The sequence below is a fragment of the Chelonoidis abingdonii genome, chromosome 8, assembly GCF_003597395.2.
Source record: "Chelonoidis abingdonii isolate Lonesome George chromosome 8, CheloAbing_2.0, whole genome shotgun sequence".
In the NCBI taxonomy this organism is placed as follows: domain Eukaryota; kingdom Metazoa; phylum Chordata; order Testudines; family Testudinidae; genus Chelonoidis; species Chelonoidis abingdonii.
In genome coordinates this window covers 56,719,546-56,734,927 of record NC_133776.1, presented here as the reverse complement: position 1 = coordinate 56,734,927, position 15,382 = coordinate 56,719,546, and the positions used below count along the sequence as shown (strand labels likewise).

Below are 15,382 nucleotides of genomic sequence, written 5' to 3'. Positions count from 1 at the left end.
CCAAATTGGCAGAGGGACAATAGGGTTGAGGTCTGTTATTTCTCACCTCTATATATTATTTATTTATTTAAAACATTTTTGCTGTTAATAAGCATGTTATTTCTGGAGACACAAATCCACAGTTTGAGAACTGTAAAACTATGCATCTCTGTTGATATCTTCTAGACTGAGCCCTGAGTCCCATTGGATAGATAGAAAAATTAACCTAAATAATCTATACAAAAGCCCCTGGAATCCCATAAAATTGGGTCCCTAATCTGTGAACTATTTGAACTCATTTACAAAACTTTTATTAAACATTACATGAATATATTCTCATATTATAGAATTAGAATTTATAATCTATATTCCATGATGAGATATCTTTGAACTATAACGCAGTTTTAATCAAGATATCTCTAGATCAGATTTTTTTGATAAAATGCTTTTTGAGGGAAAAACCTATTTTTTAAAAGAAATAATTAATTTTTATCCATCCTGTTAATAAGTTCTTATCAATCCCTACAAATACAGTATTGGGTTATTTCCACTTCATAGAGAGTTGAATACTCCAAATTTTACTGGTAGATAGAATAGTTAATGCTTGATGCACTTGCTGTAACTAAATTTGTTTCTCCTGGAAATAAGGCAATTATTGATACAACAGATTTAAAAAACCCCAAAGATGTATGTAGGAGACTCTCTCCCATTGCTGGAAGAACTCCTGTGTTTAACACAAAATTAAGTAATACAAAATAAAACATCTGTATGTGATTTGTATTGTACTCAAACTGAAGCAAAGAGCTGAGATAAAAGCTAGAGGTGGAATAAAGAAATTGAACCTTAAAGCATCTAACATGGAATTGTGTATAACATACTAGGAATATGTGCAAACGGGATGAACTGTAGTGATAGAATGAAAATTCTCCTCTGGATCAAAGGCTAGTTTTCATGAGTTCTCTTCCTGAAGATGATTCTGTTTTCTTCTTGTGTAATTTTATATATAAAAATGGGATGGAAATCAGAGGGGGTCCTAATAGTGTGCAAATGGAATTATACATCTGTGCCCTTCTGATGGAATAGTGGTTTATTGACTCAGAAATAAGACTTCTCAAAACATCTGGAATTTTGAGCTAGAAACAATGGTACAGAATAGTCTACTCTTCCAATTCTTTAAAGTCAGTTATTCAATGGGATTTGAAACGTTCCTTAACACCTACTGCAGACACAATTTAATACAGGCTAGCTGGTTGCATTGAAGCTTAGATTGACTCCTAGAGGTTAACATTGACTGAGTACAAAGGTTAATCCCTTTCACTCCTACGTCTACACTAGGAAAAAGGTTGAGGTTAGATCAGGGTTAGCTAATGTTTTAGCAAGTCTCAATCTGATCTCAACCTCTCTGTGTAAATTAAACAAACCCTAGATGAACTTAACTTGTTCCCCTGAATGCAGCATAGTTGTAGCTGTGTCAGTCCCAAGATATTAGAGACACAAGGAGTAGTGAATTTAAGATCCCAGGCTCATCCTTTGCAAGTGTTTGTGCAGGTTTCCTTTGAGGATGAGGACTGATAGGTCAGATATAGAATGAATGATCACATTGTGAAAAGAAGGGCTTTGGAGCTTTGCTCCAGCTCCAGGAAAAAACTGCAGCTCCACTGCTCCGGGCTCCGCTCCAAAGCCCTGGTGAAAAGTGTTCACCCACAGGTGAAAGGGTGTTTTGTCTTATCATTTTCCTGTGTGAGTTCATTCAAGAGCGTAGTGATTGGTTTCACCCACATGGTGATGGTTGGGGCATGTAGTGCACTGAATGAGGTATACCACATGTTCATAGATTCATAGACTCTAGGACTGGAAGGGACCTCGAGAGGTTATCGAGTCCAGTCCCCCGCCCTCATGGCAGGCCAAATACAGTCTAGACCATCCCTGATAGACATTTATCTAACCTACTCTTAAATATCTCCAGAGATGGAGATTCCACAACCTCCCTAGGCAATTTATTCCAGTGTTTAACTACCCTGACAGTTAGGAACTTTTTCCTAATGTCCAACCTAAATCTCCCTTGCTGCAGTTTAAGCCCATTGCTTCTTGTTCTATCATTAGAGGCTAAGGTGAACAAGTTTTCTCCCTCCTCCTGATGACACCCTTTTAGATACCTGAAAACTGCTATCATGTCCCCTCTCAGTCTTCTCTTTTCCAAACTAAATAAACCCAATTCTTTCAGCCTTCCTTCATAGGTCATGTTCTCAAGACCTTTAATCATTCTTGTTGCTCTTCTCTGGACCCTCTCCAATTTCTCCACATCTTTCTTGAAATGTGGTGCCCAGAACTGGACACAATACTCCAGTTGAGGCCTAACCAGTGCAGAGTAGAGTGGAAGAATGACTTCTCGTGTCTTGTTTACAACACACCTGTTAATGCATCCCAGAATCACGTTTGCTTTTTTTGCAACAGTATCACACTGTTGACTCATATTTAGCTTGTGGTCCACTATGACCCCTAGATCTCTTTCTGCCGTACTCCTTCCTAGACAGTCTCTTCCCATTCTGTATGTGTGAAACTGATTGTTCCTTCCTAAGTGGAGCACTTTGCATTTGTCTTTATTGAACTTCATCCGGTTTACCTCAGACCATTTCTCCAATTTGTCCAGATCATTTTGAATTTTGACCCTGTCCTCCAAAGCAGTTGCAATCCCTCCCAGTTTGGTATCGTCCGCAAACTTAATAAGCGTACTTTCTATGCCAACATCTAAGTCGTTGATGAAGATATTGAACAGAGCCGGTCCCAAAACAGACCCCTGCGGAACCCCACTTGTTATACCTTTCCAGCAGGATTGGGAGCCATTAATAACTACTCTCTGAGTACGGTTATCCAGCCAGTTATGCACCCACCTTATAGTAGCCCCATCTAAATTGTATTTGCCTAGTTTATCGATAAGGATATCATGCGAGACCGTATCAAATGCCTTACTAAAGTCTAGGTATACCACATCCACCGCTTCTCCCTTATCCACAAGACTCGTTATCCTATCAAAGAAAGCTATCAGATTGGTTTGACACGATTTGTTCTTTACAAATCCATGCTGGCTATTCCCTATCACCTTACCACCTTCCAAGTGTTTGCAGATGATTTCTTTAATTACTTGCTCCATTATCTTCCCTGGCACAGAAGTTAAACTAACTGGTCTGTAGTTTCCTGGGTTGTTTTTATTTCCCTTTTTCCAGATGGGCACTATATTTGCCCTTTTCCAGTCTTCTGGAATCTCTCCTGTCTCCCATGACTTTCCAAAGATAATAGCTAGAGGCTCAGATACCTCCTCTATTAACTCCTTGAGTATTCTAGGATGCATTTCATCAGGCCCTGGTGACTTGCAGGCATCTAACTTTTCTAAGTGATTTTTAACTTGCTCTTTTTTTATTTTATCTTCTAAACCTACCCCCTTCCCATAAGCATTCACTATGTTAGACATTCCTTCAGACTTCTCAGTGAAGACCGAAACAAAGAAGTCATTAAGCATCTCTGCCATTTCCAAGTTTCCTGTTACTGTTTCTCCCTCCTCACTGAGCAGTGGGCCTACCCTGTCCTTGGTCTTCCTCTTGCTTCTAATGTATTGATAAAAAGTCTTCTTGTTTCCCTTTATTCCCATAGCAAGTTTGAGCTCATTTTGTGCCTTTGCCTTTCTAATCTTGCCCCTGCATTCCTGTTTTTTGCCTATATTCATCCTTTGTAATCTGTCCTAGTTTCCATTTTTTATATGACTCCTTTTTATTTTTTAGATCATGCAAGATTTCTTGGTTAATCCAAGGTGGTCTTTTGCCACAATTTCTATCTTTCCTACCTAGTGGAATAGCTTGCTTTTGAGCCCTTAACGGCGTCCCTTTGAAAAACTGCCAACTCTCCATGTTGTGGTCTTGAAAGATATATGTTGGGGGGTGGGTGTTGATCATTTTAGCTGTGGAGCTATGTCTGCAGATTTTGCATCTGTTCTGGCAGGGGATGGTGCTGCTTTGAGTTGGTATGTTTTGGTCTTTGGGGAGCTTGTTTCTGATGATGAGCTTGGAGAGTTTGGGGGGTTGTTTGAATGCTGGAAGTAGGGGTTCAGGACAGATATCTTTCAGGATAGGATCCCCACTGAGTATGGATTGTAGTATGATGATACCCCATATAGGTTTCAGTAGGTGATGACTAAGGGGGTTTATTTCTGTATTGAAATAATACAGAAATAAACCCCCTGGGTTCTCTCCTGGGTATTTGGGTGGCCCGTTCCATGATGTGATCTAATATCCTGGTGGAATGTCCTTGTTTTGGTGAAGGCAGTTTTTAAGTGTATATCCCGGACTTTCTCCTCAGAGCATATTCTGTGGTATCTGAATGTCTGGCTGTAGATAACAGATTTCTTGGTGTATTAAGGGTGGTCATTAGATCTATGAAGGTGGGTGTGGTGGTCTGTGGGTTTCTTGTGTGGTTGTCTGCAGGATTCCATTGCTGAAGCTGGTTATCTAGGAAGTTGATACTAATGTGGGAGTGTTCCAGAAAGAGTTTAATGGACGTGTAGTAGTTGTTGAAGTTGTGGTTTGGTGAGTGATTTGAGGATGGTTTCTGTGAGTTCCAATATTCCTTAAGTAAGAGTGTTGTAGCCAGATATGATGGATCTGTCTGGGTTCTCTTGTTTGTGTATTCTTGGGAAGAATGTAGAAGGTCCCTGAGGTGGATTTCTGGGGGGCGAAGTTGTAGAGTCTGTCTTGAAGTTGTTTTGGGAAGGATTTGATGATATCTCTAAGTTCCTGCGTAAATTGTGGCGTGCGGTTGTCTTTCAGTTCTTTATAGTAGGTGGTGGTGGAGAGTTGTCAGTTGGCCTTATCGATGACATCACAGTTGAGGACTACCGTGGCTTGATCTGCTGGCTTGTTCGTTATCTTGTGGTTAGATTTCATGGACTGTATGGGTGTCCTCTTAGTGGAGAGATTACAGTGGATGTGATATTTAAGGATTTTGCAGTCAATTTTTTTTCCCTGAAGCAGTCAATGTAATGATCATGAGTGCAGTTTCATCTGCTCTGTGGCGCCCAATCAGATGATGATTTGTTTTCTTATCATTGTTGGTGGGGATGTGGTCATTGTGAGTGGTGTCAGCATTGTGAAAATTCTTTGAGGCAGGGATGGCAGAAGAAGAGGACTTGAAGAGCTCTGCATGGCTTGAAAGTTCTCTCACCAACAGAAGTTGGTCTAATAAAAAAAATTACCTCACCCACCTTGTGTCTCTCTTCCCCTGAATGTCAGTTAACTTAAACTTCTACAGGCTTAATTTATGAACTTGACTAATGTTATCCCAGTTTACAGTAGACAATAGCAAGACCACAGATGCAAACTTCCTCCTCTATTAGTGAAACAACAGGGACCCCCAAAAAGGTACCTAGGGGAAGCACGAGATAAAGTGCCTGTGGCCCAACAAGCTTCCACAGCTCTTTAAATGTATACTTCAACAGCGCTTTCACTCTTTTCCATTCCCATCTCTGCACCTTTTTCTGTGCTGCTTCCATGCAAGCAATGACTTTCCAAGGAAGCCCCAAGATGTGCCCATGCTATACTCAAGTAACCATTTGATCTTATTACTGCTGTAAACCTTGTTCTCACCCCATCTCCCTGCTACCCTCTCCATTGTTGGCTGCTCCCATCTATTGTGACATCTAAAATTTGATTGCAAATTTTTGAAGACAAGGGCAATGCATTTGTTCTGTACATCACCTAGCATGTTTTTGAGTCCTCTATAAGTGACAGACCACCGGCCTGGTTAAAGGAGAGCTCTGCTAACCAAATAAGAGAAATTGATCTAGCATTTTGGCATGAGTCTGGGTGGTGACCTCTGGAGGATCTCCTCTTTGGCTTTTTTACTTTCTGTCTCCCTACACCCTGGATATAAAGTGACCAGAGAGAAGAGAAAATAGTTGCAAAAATTTCATGCTACCAGTGTATTAAGCAGCAGCTGAGTCTGTAAAACCAGCCCACTAGTTCTGGTCACTCTCAGCGTTCGAAACTTTATCTTAACAGCTGGCCGTGCAGTGGCCTCGCCTGGGAGGGGAAGTGGCAACTTTCTCTGAAGTTCTGCCATAGGATGTGCTCTTAAAGTCTTTTGGCTTTTAGCCTCTGCATACCAATAAAACGAACCAACAGCCTAATTACCCTTTGTCTTTTGGCTTATTTCTGTATTCACTTGGGAACCTTGTCTAGCCATCAGCAGCTGTGGAGAGTCCTTGCCATGTTTTCATGGTGAAGTGCCTTAGCAGGTGTAGGATCTGGGTGAAGATTATGGGGAGAATAGTCCATAAAACACCTTTAGCTGAAATAAATAAATAGGTTTCTGGTAGCTTGAGCTGGAGACTTGTTCACAGACCCATGCCTGAGGGCTGGTGTGATCCCATGTCTCATTCCCTGGTCTGAATTGCATATTTACTTGAAAGGCACCCCTGTCTTCTGTAAGTGCCTGGCTTTATTTATCTTAAAAGTCTGGTGGCAGGGTTTGCCTGTCAAATCTGTATTTATTCCTCTGCATCATTGTCTGACAGATGAGTCTCTGTTGTCATAACACCCACCTGGCATACCTAGAGAGCTCCAAGTTCTCCCTCTCTCACCTGCCATTGTAATGCACTGTGACTAGACAGCTGGTCTAACCCTTACATTCTGTTCTGATTGTTTTGCTTGGCTACAGGAGGAACAGGCCCCACGTCTGATACCGGCTGGGGCTGCATGTTGAGGTGTGGTCAGATGATCTTCGCTCAGGCATTGGTCTGCCGGCACTTAGGCAGAGGTAAATCATTGCATTTTTAAGGGAGGTGCCCAGAGCCAGTCCAAATGATGGTGCACTTGTTAGGGCAACAAAGAGCGAGGGCACAACTTGAAATTGCTGTGGGTTCCATGTAAAGTTTCTCTAGCTCTTCTCACCTGAAGAGCTAGATGATGAAGCAGGCCCAATGGAAACATCCCAGGGAGTTTCACTAGCATCTCTTCCTTCCAAATAAGAATCAATAAATCTGTATGGGCAATTGGCAAGGGCTGTGCTAGCCAGTAAAAAATGTTCTTGTAAATTCTTCTGCACCAGTGGAGCAGCTTGCTTTCCAATGTACCAGTAGGTGTTTGGAGACAAGGTCATGTCATTTTGGGGTGGAAAAGACCCTAGCATTTGGATTTATTGCTATGGCAGCCTGCAGATATTCTACTGACTGTTAGACCGTGGTTTTGTTTGCTGAGCTTTTTTTAAATTACTGCAAACTCTTCCCCATCCCCCAAGATGGGCAGAATGCCATTTTGTGTTTGAGACCCCCAAAAGGGCTAGCTAAGAGAGCCCCAAACTTCCCAGGCTTACATGCCTGAAACATTTACAGCTGGTTAAAATTGCTGTGCGATAAGCAGCTGTTAGTTTTATTTTTTAACCTTCTACTGAGAAGCCTTCAGGTCTCTCCCTGAATCCCACCTTTCTAGAAGTGACACCTGTAGCCAGCTGACACTTTGTGGTGATCTTCTCTGTGGCTGCTACTGCTGCTAAAGTTCTGTGGATTGGCAGGAGACGCCTTGTGGCACTGGCATCCTGTCTTTCCCAAAAACCAACTGCCCCACTTCTGCAAAGATTTTCTGGGCACTAGAAATTCCAATGTTCTTTCACGCTTGCAGGATTTTAGGGATGTTTGAGATTTTTCACATTGGTATTCCCTCTCCTTGGGAGCCAATGCATCCTGACAGAGATGGGTCAATGCATGTTCTGGAATTGATTTTTACCATGTCTTCAATTCCCACCTCTGAAAAGACCCTTTTACTTGTGTTAAATGTGGTCCTTTTTTGGGATCTTCACAGGTCCCTAGCAATATGACTTCTGACTCATAGCTTTAAGGAAATCCTACTAAGCAGTGACATATGGAGAAGTATACTAGTATGTAACCTATTTTTTTCCCCCTGTATCTCTTAGATTGGAGATGGGAAAAAGGGAAGAGGCAGACGGATAATTACTTCAACATACTTAATGCCTTCATTGACAAAAAAGACAGCTACTACTCCATCCACCAGATAGGTAAGAGGCAGTTATCGATAAATAAATGGAGATATACCTATCTCATAGAACTGGAAGGGACCCTGAAAGGTCATAGAGTCCATTCCACTGCCTTCACTAGCAGGACCAAGTACTGATTTTTGCCCCAGATCCCTAAGTGGATTGAACTCTCAACCCTGGGTTTCAGGCCAATGCTCAAACCACTGAGCTATCCCTCCCCCCTAGGTAGGAGTGTCCTGCCCTGGGTTTCCCTGAATGTTACAGAACAGCAACAGATTCTTCAGGTTTATTTTAGTAGCACAGCAACTTCAGAAATAACCTACTTGTGAGAGATTGATGTACAAATAATTTGCCAAGGGCTGTAGTAAAGTGTGTTCAGATCAGCTTCTATGTATTTGTGCTGCTGTGTATGAATGAAATCTATACAGTACTGCTTCCTTATGTGGTGTTGCCTAAAACTAAGGTTATTGATTTAAGGGTTGAAGGATTTGTGACATGAAAATCCTGTCAGCCTAATGCCAGTATCTTTATCTCCCTTGTACTTGCCCGTCTCAAGACAGGAGAGAGAATATGATGACAGTCATGCCCACAGCAGCTACATAGGAATCTTGCAAGCAAGAAGATTGCATCAGGTGGGGAAATGAGGAGTAGGAGGTGTTCATGAATTCCACAAAGATCCTGTCTGGGTGCAAGTGTTCTAAGGATGAAGGAAAAGCAAAGCAAAAATGGCAACGGGCCTGTTTTTTGGGAGGAGCTAAGCACCTGCACTCCTAGTTAGACAGCAGGAACGGTGGCAGTAACAATCAGGCGTCATTTAAATAGAATTGCTTCTAAATAGCATTTCCTCTGAAGCATCTGCAGTTCTTAGCCTTTTTAGGAATTCCCTTTGTCTCATTCCTGAGCCCTGAATCGATCTTGCTTCCAGCAGAGTATGGCTGAGACTCCTTTTTGGAGCCTATTAATATGGCTTCTTAATTGACTTGGGAGGGCCATTATTATAGTCACATGAGGTGCTATGATCTCAGCACACCCCAGGCAAGATGGCATCATCTAACTCCAAAGCATGTCTAAGGACTTGTCTACACTTGCAATGCTACCGCTGTAGCATTGCAGTGTAGTCACTACCTGTGCTGACAGGAGGGGTTCTCCTGTCAGTGTGAGGTAATCCACTTCCCCGAGAGGCATTAGCTAAGTTGATGGAAGAATTGTTCTGTTGACATAGTGCTGTCAACACTGGGGATAGGTAGGTCAGTTTAACTGCATCACTCAGGGGTGTGGAATTTTCATACCCCTGATAGATGTTGCTGGGTTCACCTAACCCTTTAGTGTAGCCCAGACCCAAGCTGTAGCTTTTCCTGTAAAGTCCTTTTTGTAACTGATGGAGGCTTCTAACTAATTTGGTTGTGTCTACTTGGTGCAGCCCAGATGGGAGTTGGAGAGGGCAAATCGATAGGCCAGTGGTACGGACCAAACACAGTTGCACAAGTGCTCAAGTAAGTTCTGGGCTTTACCCTTTATTCCTTCTGTGCAATGCAATGGGGTAGTTTTTTACTTTTCTGTCAATCAAACAGCCCATCGCCCAAGTCTCTGGATGTAGTGTGCCATATAAAAGCAATTGTGCTGAATAGCGTGGTGTCCTAACTAAATTGTCTCCCAACTCCCTGTGAAATCAATCCCAGGGGGGCAAAAACTTGAGAGAGGAGATGGACGTTACCCCTTGCTCGCAGGCTTGGTGGACCAAAATGACACGTGAACTCCAATTGAGGACAGTCCTCCAAGAATCTGTCTCTAGGCCCAGCAAGGTATTGGGCTTGCTGCTGGAATCTCTGCTTGTGTTTAACATCTCTGAATCTGTGTTTACATCTGAGGACTGCCTTTGCAGACCTTGACGGCAGTGGTATTCCCTAAGAGTCAAGGACAGAGGCAGTCTCGCCATTTGAGTGACTAATGCAGTGGCAGAATAAAGCGTAAACCTTTATTTTTTAAAAAAATTATTTCCCACTGGGGCTTTATGGTGGTGAGCCCAGGGAGAGAGTTGCATGGGAGTATGCTGTTATCTGCAGGAATTGGACATGATAATACTGCACTGTTGTTCAATCACCACTGTAGGTTAGAGGCATTTTCTCTCCCTACAGCATTTCCCTCACTGCTTTGACTGCATAAGCTATGAATTCTTGCAGTGAATTCTACTGAGAGGAGGTAGGACTGGCACAAACTGTGAAAGCCAGTATCTTCTCTAGTTCAGTATCTTGTTTTATGAAAACTATAGGGGAAATAGTGAAAGTTCTTCTCTTAGAACCATGCCTTTGCTTAGTGCCTTGTTAGTCCTCTATTTACTTCTCTCTCTTTCCTGTAGAAAACTTGCCACTTTTGATACATGGAGCTCATTGGCAGTACATATAGCCATGGACAACACTGTAGTGATGGAAGAAATCAGTAAGTATAACAGATGGAGTCAAAGTTGTGTGCCCTGGCTGCAAGCTGTATGGAAGGAACCACAAGATCAATTGCAGTATAACACAACCAAACTTATAGTAAACTGCGGCCAGGTGGGTTAGAACCAAAGGGTAGGCCTACACAGCAAAGAAAAACCCACGGCTAGCCTGTGCCAGCCAACTCAGGTGTGCAGGGCTTGGGGTGATGGACTGTTTCATTGCTCTGTAGACTTCTAGGCTTGGGCTAGAGTCCGGGCTCTAGGACCCTGCAGGGTGGGAGGGTCCTAGAGCTTGGGCCAAGCCTGGAAGTCTACACAGCCTTATTGGGAAAACCTGGGAGGTTGTGCCTGCCCACTTCTAAAGGCCCCTCCCCTAGACTAGCAGGAGGGACCACTGGACCCTAGAACCAAATGAATACAGGGGACAACAAATGGAACGTGCTATGAGTAAATCACTTAAACCCAAAGCACTGTTAGGAAGTTTCAGTTTAAAGGAGACTGGGACATAAGGAGCACATGAGATCAAAGATAAAGAATTTTAGAACTATAAATGGGATGAAAGCACACAATGGTTGCAAGTAGCTAAATCCAGGTAGTGATTTGTAATGCAACAGAGCAAATAGCTGCAATAAGAGTGACAAGATTTTCAGACTGCTGGCAGGAAAGTCTTGGAAGGAAAACCAAATAATGCTTCCGAGGGTGTGGAATAAATACAAAAAGTTTTACAGGATGGCCAGATCAGTCCACTAACCCAGTGATGGCAGGTGAAAAAATAAATGGATTCAGATAGGAGAATTACCTCAGAGAAGGGTCTGCAAATAGCCCAAACAAAAAGCTGTACTGCCCAGTCATTCATATACCTAGTATGACGCAAACAAGTGCCTCCAAATGTTTCCGTTCCATAGAATCCTAAAATATCACGGTTGGAAGGGACCTTAGGAGGTCATCTAGTCCAACCCCCTGCTCAAAGCAGGACCAATCCCCAACTAAATCATCCCAGCCAGGGCTTTGTCAAGTCTGACCTTAAAAACCTTTAAAGAAGGATATTCCACCACCTCCCTAGGTAACCTATTCGAGGGCTTCACCATCCTTCTAATGAAAAAGATTTTCCTAATATCCAACCTAAACCTCCCCCACTGCAACTTGAGACCATTATTCCTTGTTCTATTATCTGGTACCACTGAGAACAGTCTAGATCTATCCTCTTTCGAACCCCCTTTCAGGTAGTTGAAAGCAGCAATCAAATCCCCCCTCACTCTTCTCTTCTGCAGACTAAACAATCTCAGTTCCCTCAGCCTCTCCTCATAAGTCATGTGCTCTATCCCCTAATCATTTTTGTTGCCCTCTACTGGACTTTCCAATTTTTCCACATCCTTCTTGTAGTGTGGGGCCCAAAACTGGACACAGTACTTCAGATGAGGCCTCACCAATGTCGAATAGAGGGGAATGATCATGTCCCTCCTACTTATACAACCCAAAATGCCATTAGCCTTTTTGGCAACCAGGGCACACTGTTGACTCATATCCAGCTTCTCATCCACTGTAACCCCTAGGTTCTTTTCTGCACAACTGCTGCCTAGCCACTCGGTCCCTATTCTGTAACAGTGTATGGGATTCTTCCATCCTAAGTGCAGGACTCTGCACTTGTCCTTGTTGAACCTCCATCAGATTTCTTTTGGCCCAATCCTCTAATTTGTTTAGATGTCCCTCTGTATCCTATCCCTATTAGTTCTCCCAGTTTAGTGTCATCTGCAAACTTGCTGAGAGTGCAGTCCACGCCATCCTCCAGATCATTAATGAAGATATTGAATAAAACCGACCCCAGGACAAAACCCTTGGGGCACTCCCCTTGATACTGGCTGCCAACTAGACATTTATGCATTGTGAATGCTTTGTGTCCTTATAGCACTTTCTTTTGGTCAAGTTGGGATATAGGTCTGGCAAACAAGTGCCCTGCTTGAACTGCAGATGTCCGCAAGTACTTACACATGTTGTGCCATACATGGCTGCAGCTTCTTGTTTAGGCCATCTTTTCTGTTTGCTTTACATTTGTTAATCTGCATCACTTTATTATAAAATAACACCACAGTTTTGTAAGGAGCGGTAGACTTAGCAAGTGAGGCAGTAAGGCCTAGAGAAGTGTTGTTGTGGGTAGGGGTCAGAAAGTCCCATGTAATGGGAAAATCTGTTTGTCACTGAGTTGCTGGGTGGCCTTCAGCAACCTGGCTAAACTTTCTGCCTCAGTTTCCCCATCTGTAAAATGGGGGTACTCAGTGCTCACCTCACAGGTGTGCTGTGAGAATTAGTATTTGTACAGTACTCTAAATAGATAGCTGTTCGTGCTAAGTGTCACTGTTAACACAAAGCCCCCTTGAAATGTAAAGTGCCTCCCAATTATAACATTTTCCCTCCTCCACTCCCCTTAGGGCTCTTAAAGTAGCTTCTGAATGATCCCTGACTTCACAGCATGCATCGTGTTGATAGTATCCCTCACATTACCCTCCTAGGCAGACTCCACTTGTCAATGTCCTCACTGGTATGGTGCAAGCTGGGAGGTCTCATGGAGTGGAAAAATTGGGATTGCTTGGAAGCTATTTTGTGGAACCAGACAACCGAAAAAAGGTATTAGAACTGAAAGCTTTCTTGAACTACCCTTAATTGTAGTCAACTCTTCTGCTTGTAAAGACGCTGTCATGTTTGTCAGAGCTGATGCAGATGTGTTTTGTTTTAAGGGATCTTAGTTAACTGAGGTTCCAGAATTTCTGAACACTCCAACTTTGGATACCCCTGGAATTGTCTCTTGGACTCCTTTCATCTGGCCTGCCTGACTTTGGCAAGAATACTTGCCAGAAATCTTGTGTTGTCTCTTTGAAGACTAAGTACCCTGAAGGGTACTTGTAAGACTCTTAGTGTGGCTATTTAGTGCTCCGTTTGTATCTTATTAAGATGAAGACCTCCTGTGTTCAGCCCCAGTGTCCTGACCAAATTACAACTCAAGCACTTACATTCTTTTTACCTAAATTCTCCCTGTGATTTCAGTTGCATCGTTGTTTTGCCTCTCCTCACAAGTGTACTGTTTAATCTTGCTGGCACAGGGCAGTTGCTGGTTCTTGCATTGCTGCTGTAAAGATGGCTGCTTTTTAATGGTGCCCCAAGTGATCCCTGTGGGTATGTCTACATAGCAATAAAACACCTGCTTGGGCTCAGACTGTGGGACTCTAAAATTGCAATGTAGATGTTTGGGCTCGGACTGGAGTTGCTGCTTTGGAACCCTCCCCCCTCATGGGCTCCCAGAGCCCTGGCTCCAGCCTGAGTCTGAATATCTGCACTGCAGTTGTATAGCCCTGACCCCGGGCCCTGCAAGCCCAAGTCAGCTGACACAGGCCAGTCACAAGTGTTTTATTGATGTGTAGACATACCATGAGTGTTCTAAGTGCTTTGGTGTAAAAGGCTTGATGTACAGTATTTCTAAAACAAGTTTACATCAATGTGAACTTTACCAGAGGGTTCTGGAGAGAATATATAACTCAAACAAAGTGCTTGCTCTTTAAACCAGCTGCTTATTTAAGTGTCATGTAGTTCTGAGAAATTAGATGGCAGTTTCTGTTGAGCACTGAGGTGGCAGCGGGGTGTGTGTGTGTGGGGGGAGGGCGGGAAGTGGGGGGGAAGCGTTAGGGGAGAAGTATTCAAGGACTATGAGCTGTTTGATGCTTTTCCTGAAACCATTTCTGCTTGTGTGTGTGTCTGCTCCTTTTCTGTAGGAAGGTTATGCAAGTCCAATTTCTTGTGTGCTGGGGCTGCAGCGTTCCCTGCTGCAGAGTCAGACCTGCTCTATAATGGGTTCCCGGATGGAGCAGAGATTACAGATAGGTTGTCGCAATGGAAACCATTGGTGCTGCTGATACCTCTTCGCCTTGGGCTCACAGATATCAATGAAGCTTATATTGAAACACTAAAGGTAGGGGAATTAGTGCTGTTTAGCATGGCCATGGGCGAGCTGACTTTCTGGTGTTTTACTGCTGAGAGCCAAGGAAATAAGTCTTGGTTAGGTCAGGTGTAAAACTGGTTCTGAGGCAAAATGTTCATAAGTGCCCAAGTTCCAGTTGCAAGAGAGACATTGGTGTTTAGGTGCCTAAGTCTCCTTGACAGTCAATGGGACTTAAAAGCCAAAGTGGTTAAGTCACTCTTGAAAATGAGATTGAGGTGCTTCTGAGAATTTTACCCATGGTCTAATATCAGTCCCTACTTGTGTCTGTACCCAGTCCAAGCCACCAGAGCATTCAGGATGACTGCCAGTCTCTGCTTGGCAGCAGCCTGAGCTTTAAGTGCTATGTGCTGCAAGTCCACATCCAGCTATGGTGTCAGAGCTGTGTGTGGTGTGAGCAGAACTCTGGGATTCCAGACCAGCCTTTGGAGCAGCCGAGGCTGGCAGAGATCAGGTTCTGAGGGGCATACGTTGACTTTGTGAAGAAGGTTGCACAGTGTCTTGCTCTAACAGTGGTGTCAGTCCCTCGGCTGTGTGAGTATGGGCACTCTGAATTCAGGCTTGGTACTTGGCCTGAATTCACTGAATTGTGCTTGGATTCAGCAACGTGGATGCTAAATTCTCTCATCCATTTCCCAAGAACATTCGGAACAATGTAATTCCCTTGGGAGTGCTATTGCAGATCCATTGACAAAAGATTTAGGGGTAAATCCTGACACTACTAAAGTCAATGGGAGTTTAGTCATTGACTGAGTGGAGCTGGGTTTTGCTCAGTTGCTTGTGGAATTTGTGACCATAGTGCAGATTGCACCACGCAATATCTGGAGTCTCATCTCTTCCTCCTCCTCTTGCCCCTTTTTCTTCTTGGTCTACTTCTCCCCAGGGCTCTAAGGCTTCTCTGAGCCTCTTTCCCTCAAAGGCTCCATGTGGCAGCATCCTTCCCTCCT

General features: G+C 43.4%; 1 protein-coding gene across 5 annotated transcripts in view; it reads left to right on the top strand.

The window, feature by feature from the left end:
* The window catches only part of ATG4B (autophagy related 4B cysteine peptidase), a 47,335-nt gene that overhangs the window by 17,235 nt on the left and 14,718 nt on the right, over positions 1-15,382 (top strand). For 3 of the 5 annotated variants that reach the window (XM_075068638.1, XM_032795928.2, XM_032795935.2), the window contains 5 exons: positions 6,685-6,783; positions 7,936-8,037; positions 9,437-9,509; positions 10,373-10,452; positions 14,212-14,408. In XM_075068638.1, the coding sequence (XP_074924739.1) occupies positions 6,685-6,783; positions 7,936-8,037; positions 9,437-9,509; positions 10,373-10,452; positions 14,212-14,408 (551 nt within the window). The remainder of the gene's footprint in view (positions 1-6,684; positions 6,784-7,935; positions 8,038-9,436; positions 9,510-10,372; positions 10,453-14,211; positions 14,409-15,382) is intronic. The other 2 variants (XM_075068639.1, XM_075068640.1) reach the window with 2 other exon arrangements.